Source organism: Schistocerca serialis, chromosome 9, assembly GCF_023864345.2.
Source record: "Schistocerca serialis cubense isolate TAMUIC-IGC-003099 chromosome 9, iqSchSeri2.2, whole genome shotgun sequence".
In the NCBI taxonomy this organism is placed as follows: Eukaryota; Metazoa; Arthropoda; class Insecta; order Orthoptera; family Acrididae; genus Schistocerca; species Schistocerca serialis.
The window spans coordinates 249,915,262-249,927,612 of NC_064646.1; the positions used below are offsets into that span (position 1 = coordinate 249,915,262).

The 12,351-nt window shown below is 39.7% G+C and overlaps 1 protein-coding gene across 2 annotated transcripts in view; it reads right to left on the bottom strand.

Moving 5' to 3' along the window:
• Nucleotides 1-321: 321 nt before the first annotated feature.
• LOC126418480 (uncharacterized) overlaps nt 322-12,351 on the bottom strand; it is a 102,678-nt gene continuing 90,648 nt past the window's right edge. Inside the window, exons 3-4 of one of the 2 annotated variants that reach the window (XM_050085254.1) lie at nt 1,624-3,911; nt 322-1,428 (exon numbers count right to left, since the gene is read on the bottom strand). In XM_050085254.1, the coding sequence (XP_049941211.1) occupies nt 704-1,428; nt 1,624-3,911 (3,013 nt within the window). In that variant the 3' untranslated portion in view covers nt 322-703. Of the gene's footprint in view, nt 3,912-12,351 lie in introns of both variants that reach the window. The other variant, XM_050085253.1, reaches the window with a different exon arrangement.

Below are 12,351 nucleotides of genomic sequence, written 5' to 3' on the forward strand. Positions count from 1 at the left end.
ATAAGTTTGTGTTGGAACTGATATTTGCTTACTGTTTAGAATGTCTCATAGCATTAACGGTTATGAGCACCTGTCTTACATTTATACCAGTGGGTCTCTTTCAGTATCTATTGGTGTACCACAGATATTTGTGCTGAAACGTTTAGATGGGCCACTTCTCTCCCTCTCTCTCTCTCTCTCTCTCTCTCTCTCTCTCTCTATCAGCAAGGGCTGATTGTAGGTACTATTTACTCTCATTGTACCCTACATGTAATTAGATGCATTGATGAAACTTTTACACAGTTATTATAACATTTGAAGCCAAAATGTATACTGAAATTAACATTCACACTAAATATAAAATTTAATGTTGTCCTCTCACATTGATACAAACGACTATAAGTGAGTACATACATGTATATCTCTCTATATAAAATTGACTCACAATTCATAATATTGATGTTAATTCGAAATGTATCTTCAGAGAATGAGGAATTGTAAAAGTAAATGCAGTTTGTTGCAAACATTGATTGTTGATTAAATTTGAAAAATCATGACATTATTATTCTTTGTAGACCTCATGTCCTTGTTGCGATACCATTATTTTTCAGTGAGTAGCCACGTGGTTCTCATTTTCCTAGCTTCCAATAAAACTTTTTTTTGATTGATTTCACCTGCTGTGAAGAAATGAAAACACGAAATATTGGCTGATAGCCCCCAGTTATTATCCCAGCGAATGCAATAAATTTGGATTGTAGCTTCCACCTTGTGGCCGCGGTCCATAATACTGATTGCTATGAGTGGGGCGTTGACCAGCGTACCGCCCACTTGGTGTTCTTCTGGCTGCTCCAATGGGGACGCCTCCTACTAAGCTGGCACCAGTGTGAGACAGTGGTCTCCTACTGCGAGGCTTTGTTGGTGAATAATTAACATCCCCCTCTCCAAAAAATGGTGAAGCACCCGGTCCGTAGTATGTCGTTGGTTGGCCATCTTGAGATGTAGTGTAATCAGGCTCTCCATGGGTATAATCTCTCCAGATGTCACCCTCTATCCACATAGAACCTGCTCTACCTGCTGATCTCCCATGTGAAGCATATGGAGGTGGCACGAATCCCCCAGTTGCACTGTAGCCTCCATATACTTGATTCCTGAATGGATAAAGTGCATTATAGTGTTGCCAGTAAGGTTGCGGTGGACCTTTCCAGCCATAAATTTGTGCTCCCATTGTAGGATCGTAGGAAGTCCCATAATTTCCCCATGGATCGTTCCATGCATTTTCTGGTGGTGTGGTCAACATCCTACCATCAGTGACCCCAGAAAGCTCTGGGTTCCATTCGAAACCAATGCGACCTCGTATCTTCCATCCCCTTTCTTGTCGAGTGCCTGGAGCAGTGAATGATGTGTCACCAGGTAGAGATCCGGAATGGGATCCTTGGTTTGGCAAGCTACCTGCAACCGATGCCCCAACACCGGTTCCAATTTCGGTTGTACTTGGTCCATCAAAGTTCATTATAATTTTGTTTCTATCGTCACTGGACCACATTCCTGCATTCGTGTTGGGACTACCAATGCTATTATCATATCCTGCGAACGATGTGTCAGCAGGTACAGATCCGGAATGGAATCCTTGGTTTGGCAGGCTACCTGCAACCAGTGCCCCAACACTGGTTCCAATTTCAGGTGTACTTGGTTCATCAAAGTTCATTATAATTTTGTTCCTATCATCAGTAGACCAAATTCCTGCATTCGTGTTGGGACTAACAGTGCTATTATCATATCCTGTGAAAGGTGAATCATGATTCGTAGTTCTTTCTGTGGAGCTCACACTATATGGAATCTGGCTTTCTTGACCAGATGGACCAGTATATGGAGGTAAACTCGCTTCTGCACTTAACACATTACTGTCAGGATAAACATTATACGGTTTACCTGGTGCACTGCCGGATTCTGTGCCACTGAAACCCATAGTGCCTGCTCCAGAGATGGAAAGGTCATTTCCCATATTTGCCGACACATTTAGTGTACCAATGTTGTGTTCAGATACCCCATTGTTGTGGGCTGCAGTGTCCTGGTGTGGATCGTCCGACCAGGCAGAGGTAAGGCTGATTTCACCTCCTGTATGAGGAGATGGATTGTCAAAGTGTGAAGAGGTGGTTGGTTGATTGATTGGTCTGTTGTGTAGACTCCTAGCTGAGTTAACATCAATTCCACGACCTCTCCCCGCATTTAGAACTGAACCGTCAGTTTCGTGATTATAGCTCTGTAGAAGTAATCTATTAGCAAGTCTAGTAGGGAGAAAAACCATGGTCATTCCATTGTTTTCTAAACTACTATAATTGAAATTTTTTGCGACATTCGAAGTTTGAGTGGAAACTGCTTCTTTGTCGGCAATGTAAAGGACATTACTGGGATTGTAGCTGCCATTACTAAGTGCGCCACTTTCGTAGGATGATGAAGAAGAATCGTTTGAACTGACTGGAAGCAGTGCTCCACCAGTAATAATAACAGGCCCATAAAAATTGAAAATATTATAAGTGGGGTGGCTGATGTTAAGAGAGTGAGAGCCGCTTCTTTGTTCAGACGTTAGGTTCAGACGTGTCGAAGTGTTGGTCTGATGTCGGCCCAATATTCTGCGTCTCCTCTCATGTCTTAATTTGTGCATAGTATTGATTATGTGATTTCCTTCTTGACTTCTTGCTTCTAAGGGATTAGCAGCGTTTTTCGGTTGCTCTGCGAACTGTTGGAGTGGAGCTTCCTTCGAATAATCTGGGAGATCTTCGGGGACAGCACTCCCCTCTGTATGATTTTCGTCTTCCAATCCAACATTATCTGTATGTCGTGCCGTTTGGGGGGCCACTGGTTTCGCTACCACTGGCTCTAATAACATTTTCATGGATTTCAAGTTTATACCTGAGCCTGAGTGTAGCTCCTGATTAGCGTAGGAAGCACTTTTACGTTCTGTCTCCAACGACGGGGCCAAGTGATGTGTTTCATTCATTACCCGTGACCTCCCTTCGTCCCCAATATGTAAGGATCTTCCTGGTGATTGGTGATTGATTACGGAGACTGCAGGCACTTCATCACCCAATTCGTGAGAAAGTGGATCGATGTAGCTATTGTACGAAGACTTGTTCGAGAGAACACTTTTATTTTGCTCCGATGATTTCCTCATATGAAAGACATTATGATTTTTATCACGTAATTTTTCATTTTGTTTCAGTACCCCATCTGTTAGGGGCTGTCGTTGTCTGTCGTTTGCGTACACTGGTAGTCGACTTTTCTGATTTCTGACATTTTGTGACACTCTGTCTTCGGGTACAATTTTTGAGCCAGGCAAGGTATAAGTAGCAATGTCATCGTTGATAGCTCCCGTATCTGATTTCTGTGAAGATATCTCTATATAATTAACTTCACTAACATTGTCATTCCGTGACTCAGCATGATGTACTTGCTGTACGTATCGATGCCGTCCATCTCGAGTTGAACTGGAACTTTTCTGTAAATAAGAAGAGTCTGTTACGTTGTGGTTCTCTGGAGGAAATTTGTAAGTGTTCCGATATGATGTGATAAACTGTGCGGAGCTCGGTTGAAGGGGGGGATTATTTGTCTGTATCACAGAATCTGTTTCCCAAGACAAGGAGGTTTTCCTCATTATTGGTCGTTTGTATCTTACGTGCCCCTTTCGTAAAACTCTCGGTCGCTGGTGATCGTCATTCTGGTTTGTTGGATTACCGATATGGGGCACGGTTTTCCTTGCTGTGTGGCGATTACTATTTCTTTCCTTCTCTCGGTCTGCCACATGCGTTTTTTGTTTCGTTGAGCTGCGTTCGTGACCTGTATCCACCGATTCATGCTGTGAGATGTGTACATCATGACTACCATTCGGTTCCGTCTGTGGTAGGCGGGTAACTGCAACATTGCCAGCAGTGCTCCTGTAAGGAAAAGAAAGCAGGAACTTCTTAAGAGACACATAGAGAAGTAAAACTTACTTTTACCTTTCCATTTACAATAGTTTACAACAAACGAACATTTTTAACTTTGAAATTTTCTATCGTCAGTGGTTAGGGACGCAGCTTTCGTAACGTAAAAACTGAATAAACAAGAAAATAAAATATTACTAACGTCTTGTTACATTACTGAGGCAAATTTCAAGGAACGAAGTAGAGCTCAGAAAACTACTATTCTCATTCTTGTTCATTTGGTACTTGTTACACATACATTTACAACTTCAGAGTTTATTGTGACGAATGTGTTTATAACCTCTTTAACTGTGAATATCAGTGTTTATTAACAACAAAAGGATCATATGGGATTGCAAACAAAATTTGTGATAGGACTGAAAGTTTGTTGGTAGAGGGACGGAGTATGGTATCCCTGATAGAGAATCATTGGCAGATGTAGACTGTAGCTTCAGACACACCCGAGGCAAGTGTGTTGGGGTCCTTGTTGTTGTACATTAACGACTTGGCATAGGAAAAGCCGTAACGCTGTAATGTTACGACGTATTTATCGTACATAAAAAACAATTTATGTTTTCATATAAGACATTTTTCACTTTCTAAATCTGTTGTGATGATTTAAAAAAATATAATTAAAAAAATAACGAAATGACAGTCGATATTCTTCTTTGAGTCAGTTAGTTCCGCCTTTAGCGATTTCATCGCAAAATGGATGTTTTAATGGTGTAGTAATTAAATATCCAACTTTTCTAGATACCAAACTGCGTGCCTAGAGCAGGGGTCATCAAATTCATTAAAGATTCTAATATAAACAGCACATTGGTTGAAATTTATATTGAAAGACAATTTTTCTGAACTTAAACCATAGAGATAATAAATCGTTTACACGTAAGGGTAGTCCTAAGCTGTTTTTTTTCTAAAACAAAAAAGGTCCTAAGTCCTACTGAGGTACGTTCGATTATATCGACTCCTCCCAGTTCTACCACCCACTCTCTTATGGTAGTTTCGTCAATCCCCTTTCGTTCATTCTCTCTGTACGATCGAATCATCTCAACATACCTTCCTCAACATTTCGAACAAAATCTTCTTTCGACCCACAACGCTCCGTAAAATTAAGTTCATAAAGTAAACTTAAAGTTTCAAGTCGTAGTAAGATTGCAGACTCGTTGATTAAAGCTTGATGTCATTCTTAATAACGATACTATTTATTGATAAAATTAAATTGTAATGTTCGCCGACGTATGTTCCGTCTTTGCAACAAAATGAAAGGCAGTTTGTTTTCTGTCATACACGCTTCGCCACATTTATTTCTGAAGCATCTTCAGTTGCCTGTAAGACATGTTTATTTGACGTATATAATAAATGCTTGATGCAGTAGTCACAGGTGTGTTACTATATTACGTTTTCCTCGTTATTCTCTCGTTTCTCATGTTGGAGACAACTTTTGTGTCACAAGTTTCATGACGTTAAGTTACCGTTTGGTGTTACTACTTCTGATATTGTCAGTCTATGTGGGTAATCCTAAGGATTTATTTAATCGGTTTGTGCTCTGCAGATGGCCGATTTTCAAAGTTTTTTCTACCACATTTATTTCAGCACTTCCCTATTACTTTTCACTGTGTGCTGGATGTGTGTGTTTACAGTCTGTGTGTGGGTCGAATTCTCTCTCTCTCTCTCTCTCTCTCTCTCTCTGTGTGTGTGTGTGTGTGTGTGTGTGTGCGTGTGCGTGTGTGTATGAGAGAGAGAGAGAGAGATTTATTAATTAATTATTTAGTCTAATTACGTTTTTCAACTTTCGATGTTACTGTTTTAGTGGCTGACAACATCAGTGAGTTATTGTTTTTCTGATTTGATTATTAATTACTTTCTTTCAAGTTGCCCGCATCTCGTGGTCGTGCGGTAGCGTTCTCGCTTCCCACGCCCGGGTTCCCGGGTTCGATTCCCGGCGGGGTCAGGGATTTTCTCTGCCTCGTGATGGCTGGGTGTTGTGTGATGTCCTTAGGTTAGTTAGGTTTAAGTAGTTCTAAGTTCTAGGGGACTGATGACATAAGATGTTAAGTCCCATAGTGCTCAGAGCCATTTGAACCATTTTTTTTCTTTCAAGTTGCAAGAGCTCTTTGTATATGAAAGTTTTACTCCAGTGTCTGGAGTTTTTTGTTGCAACTATTGACTGAAATAACGCTTATGACGTGACCAAGAGGAAGAAATGGTACATTTCAACACATAAACATGTATCAACAAAAAGAACAGCAAATATATTAAAAAGGAAACGATTTCACATTGCTTACAGAACAAGATACATACTCCAGTCACGTTAACAAACAGCAATTTACAAATCAGATAAATGCCAGCGAGTAGGTACGGTATATACCAGTTAGAATGTCAAGAACATGAATCAGTATACCTGGTAATTACATGCAGGAATTTGAAAACTAAGAACAAAGAACATACAGGAAGCTGGAAGTGTGAAAACAGCCATTCTGACTTTGCCAAACATCTGATAAAACATGGGCATGGACCATCCAACATGGAACAGGACATGAAAATTATTAGAGTCGACAATTACAACAATACGTTATTGAAAATACCGGAATACTTTCATATGCAAACAGTCTTTGTATTGAAAATTAAATTAATTAATGACCAACTCAACATAAACAGTAACTCACTGACCATGATAGCCACTAAAACCATAACAAACAGAAATGAAAAACATAAACATATTAAATAATAAATTAATTTCTCTCTCACACACACACACCTCCCTCTCTCTCTCTCTCTCTCTCTCTCTCTCTCACACACACACACACACACACACACACACACACTCACTCACACATAACAAAATAACAAACAAATAAACAATTTTCAAGCTACACATGCACTCCAAAACACACAAAAGAACGAAGGCTAAACATATGCGACTGTTGGCAAATGTACGCTGCAAACACACATATTAAATGCGTGGAGGAAATTGGAAGTGAAATGAAAAATAATAGAGGTGAATAAAGTGTCTTAAAATCGGACATATGGTAGGTACACACCCACTTTATAGACTATGTCTCCAGGATCACATATTGACTGACGACATCAGAACTAGTAACATCACATGATAATTTAACCTCACAAGACTTGTTGGCCAAAAGTTGTCTCTAATCCGAAAAACGAGAGAATAACAAGAGAAAACATGGTACAGAAATTATTTGTAACTAGTACTTAAAGCTTTTGTCATATACGTACATACAGTCCACTGAAGATACTTCACATGTAAGAGAAACAAAAGGCGAATGGTAAAAAAGAAGCTGCCTTTCATTCAGCTGCAAGCACTGCATATACCTCCATGAACTTTTAACCAACTAAGGAACAATAGAAAACGGGTAAACAATTGTAAGGTGGTCATAAAACTTAAACCATGTCAGTGACACAAAAGGTAATGTGAACGATGATCTTGCATGTCCTTGGTAAGTTTGCATAAGTCACGTTCTCATATTCTGTTTCAATGTTAGACTCGATTTCAGGTTCTCACAAGTAAATGCGGATTCTCAGTTACTCTACACAAGGTTTAAGCTCGAAAATAATTGTTCGAATGAATATGTAACCCGAATGAGGAAAGAACAGCAGATTCTACATTTTTCAGCTTATTGTGTGTCAGGAATACTATTCCAGAAGTTAAAATCAACTTATCTTCGCTTTAGAGCCCTCGCCTCAGGATCAGGATAAATCAACACCACCGAAGCATGTAAAAGTAGAAGTAAGAAAACCAGTCATGTCTGCAAGTATATTTATTTGTTATTACACAAGCTTATATTTCTTTGTCACCACCATCGTCTTTCACTTGTTTCTTACTCAGAACTCAAAGTTATTACTACATCACTTCCCAAGTGATATGCTGTTAGTTCGTTGTTAAAATAACTACTCTGAAACGCCAAGGAAACTGGTGTATGCATGCATATTCAAATACGGAGGTATTTAAACAGGCAGAATACGTCGCTGAGGTCGGCAACGCCTATATAAGAGAATAGATCTGCCGCAGAACGATTATTGCAGCTACAATGGCAAGTAATCAAGTTGTAAGTGAGTTTGAACGTGGTGTTATAGACAGTGCACGAGCGATTGGACAAAGCATCTCCGAGGTGGCGATGAAGTGGGGATTTTCCCGTACGACCATTTCACGAGTGTACCGTAAATATCAGGAATCAGGTAAAACATCAAATCTTCGAGAGCGCTGTGGCCGTAAAAAGGTCCTTCAAGAAAGGGACCAACGATGACTGAAGAGGATCGTTCAGCGTGACAGACGGACAACTCTTCCGCAAATTGTTGCACATTTCAATGCTGGGCCATCAACAAGTGTCAGCGAGCGAATCACCCAACGAAACATCATCGATATGGGCTTTCTGAGCAGAAGGCGCACTTATGTACCCTTGATGACTGCACGACACAAAGCTTTACGCCTCACCTGGGTCCGTCAACACCGACATTGGACTGTTGATGGCTGGCAACATGTTACCTAGTCGGACGAGTGTCGCTTCAAATTGTATCGAGCGGATGGACATGTACGGGTATGGAGACCACCTCAAGAATCAATGGACTCAGCATGTCAGGAGGCGACTGTTCAAGTTCTTATAGGCTCTGTAATGGTCTGGGGCGTGTTCAGTTGGAGTGATATGGGACTCCTGATACGTCAAGATACGACTCTGACAGATGAGACGTATATAAGCATCCCGTATGAACACTTGCATCTATTTATGTCCATCGTGCATTCCGACGGACTTGGGCAATTCCAGCAGGACAATACGACACCCCACATGTCCGGAATTGCTACAGAGTGGCTCCAGGAACACTCTTCTGAGTTTAAACACTTCTGTTGACCACCGAACTCCCCAGACATCAGCATTATTGAGCGTATCTGTGATGCCTTGTAGCTTGCTGTTCAGTAGAGATCGCCACTGTCTGGTGTTCTTCGGATTTATGGTCAGCTCTGCAGGATTCATGGTGTCCATTCCCTCCGCCACTACTTCAAACATTAATCGAGTTGATGCTACGTCGTGTTGCGGTAATTCTGCGAGCTCGTGGGGTGGGGGTTGGGGGGGGGGACACGACATTAGGCAAGTATACCAATTTCTTTGGGTCTTCAGTCTATCTTCTTCTTCTTTCCGCTGCTAACACGTTTATGAGAAACAGTTACACACTCTTTAACTGAATAGATATTCCCTACATCGTTTGATTTTGTACAATAGCACGTTAAAATTATGTTACGCTTGTGACTTTTAAATGTTGTCTCTGCCCTCACCCCCCCCCCCCCCCACCCCCCAACCCCTGTCTTTCGAAGACATTGCCAGATCTAAGCCGAAATCGACTTCGGCGTATGAGCCACGAAGTTTCAGTCACTCTGTAGGTTCATCTCCGTATGTGGTATTTCGTTGAGAAACGACACTCAAGGGCTAATGAGCCATTGTTTGCCGAGCACTGACCTAGGGGAAGAGTATCCGTTTTGCACAATTACATACCCGTCTTTCGGGATGAAATTTTCTCTTATTTTTATCATTTTCCTCGATCTTATTGGTACAAACAAAGTTTCTCTTACGTGTTCAGCAGTTTTGTAATACTAAATAATTTGTAGACGGTTTGATACAGTCTTCCAGTTACTTTTATTCAATGCCAATTTCTCGCTGCACGCATGTTTACAACACCCAATATTCTGAGTCACTTCTACGCCGTACCTCATCCATGGGTACACATGCAGGCGGCCTGCCCTCTATACCTTCTTTTCTATTCTGAACTTTTATTCGGACGTTCCTTAGTCGACGTACTAGTTAACTATTTATGCACCAGCCATAAAATCTTTCTCAGTATTATTCCTAAAATTGAAGCACGTACAAGCATTTTCTGAAAAAAAGGGTTTTCAGTTTTTTCTTTCATATGGTGAAGATTTTAATGGCTCCACGACCAATGGCTGTTCTACTTCGTTAATTTCACGTAATATTATCTGGCATTGATGACATCCACTGTGAGAAGTTGCCACATTTTGCTATGCCAGCATTTCACTTTCGATTCCAAAGTTACTGATTTCGTATCCCTTATAATTCATCCAGTGCCGTTACAGCGTCTTTCAAGGCGTAGACTCCATGATTCTGTCTCACAGAAGAGGAGGCGGCGCGACTTCTAACCCTAGAGCAAGAAAGTGTGAATCCCAAGACATAAATAACATGATGGGATAAAAATTTACCCAACATTTTTCTAAATTATTGTGAACGTTTTACAATATGACAAAGCAAATAATAATTATAATATCAATGTATATTATTATATAATGGTTGTCATATATGGAAATATGAGATAGCACTTATCTGTTGTATTCAATTACCCTATTTGTTATAAGACTGCAAAACACGAAAGGACAGATCATAATGCGGAAGAGTCATTGAAGGAGTCGTTTAGCATAATATCACAACTAATATGTAAATTTATAAAAAATATAAAGCTAACAACTTCGAAAAGATAGTTCCTCATGAAACAGGAAATACAGATTTTATAAGTTAATTTCAAAATTTGATCAAATTTTGAATATATCGAACATTGTCGAACAACTGTTATGGCTAGTGTGACAAATATTTTTCCGACGGTCATTGCACGCTGGTTTCGGACATTCAAAGAAACTTTTCGGGTCTTCTTTTCGACTGCAAAGAAAGCATCGTCCACTTTCTTTCCTTTTTTTTTGAGATCGTTTTGGGTTGTACTGTTGAGCTTGGAATATCGCTCCTAAAACGTGTCAAAATCTGTTCCATTGTTATGCGAAACTCTTTGTGAAAATTTTTTCTCGTGAGTCTGTCTTTCATTCCTGCTTTGGCTGCTTGTGCCGCCATTCTCCTTATACAAGATATAGGCGTTTTTTCCTGAGGCATATAAAAGCCCATATATGTATCGCGTAGGCCAGCGCCTGGTTTTTCGTACAGTGATCTTGTCTGTTATCATTGTAGAAAATCACTATGTTCGATTATTTTGTCTTCTCATCTACTTCGTGTATCTCATGCATCGTTGGCGCAAGAATAACGTTTCAATTTTTCTTTGGAATCCATTACTCCAACATTCCTTTCTTTCTTGTAAATGATTACAGAGGAAGAAACTGGTCTATTCTTGGTTCGAAGCAGAGTTTATAGGATTTATGGCTTGTTACTGCGTAAGGTGTCAACCATTGTCCACTTTTAGTCGGCCAGTTTGTCGGCTACTTCACAAGAAGCAAGCTAGTTATCCATCGTAATGTCCCGGATGGTTCCATGTACAGGGTCACATAATTTCATCACATAATAAAACGTTTGTACGAATCTAAACACGTTTATCCTTAATCTCTTTTCCCAAATATGGCATGCCGCCGTAAAAGTTATATGTCTTCGCAACCCATAATGAAATTATCTTTTGTCCATATTTGTCCGGTATGCTCGGCAGATAGATTCTCGGCCAATGATAACGTAGTTCATTTTTCTGTAATTCCTTGGTCTTCACTCAGCACTGCCGGGAAAACAGAAACAAGAGAACAGCACCATCGGACTTCTGACACGAAAGATTATTGCAGACATCTTTCATATTGGAAGTGCCTTTAAATACTGTTTTAAATTTGTTACTGTTTCCCTTTGCAATGTATGTTTACATACTATTTAAGTTCTTAGATCAAGATATTCTTGAACATTGTAAGGGCAAATATTGATCACATGACAGTTTACTTTTCTTTTAAAATGAGACATACTTTCTATCATCTTTATACACTGCAGTAAACCGTTGAACAGTATGCGCCCAGCATTTACAGGTTCTGTGTCTGTTAATTTTAGCCTACCTCCTTGTATATATAATAATTTTTTTTCTTCTTGTATTATGTTCATTATATTCTCCGTTTAGCAATGCAGCGTACTTAGTTTTTAAATAGATAATTACACACACACAACATATATATATATATATATATATATATATATATGCTACTGTTAAAATTTTTAGCTCCCAGAATTTATTTCTGCATAATTCTCTAGGTGATACTTTTACGATGCATCGTACAGCTCTCTTTCGTAATACTAACACCCTTTGTGTGTACACATTTGCAGTATGTCCCCAAACCAGGATGCCGTATGAGAGATGTAAATGGACTAGTCCATAGTAATTTGTTTGTAGAGTGTGTATATTTACTGACTTGGACATTTTCTCATCAGGAATATGCTTCAACTTATTTTGCTGCAAATGTTATCGATGTGCTCCTCCCATGTCATACCACTGTTATACCTAGCTGTCTGTCTCCTTTAGTTCGAGATGTACAAGCCTGACAGTAACGTTGTCCAAGTGACTTTTTGTTTCCATGAATCTGCCTATATGTAGTTTTGTTTCCATTTATAAAGAGATTGTTTTCTCTGAAATAAATGTTTCTACT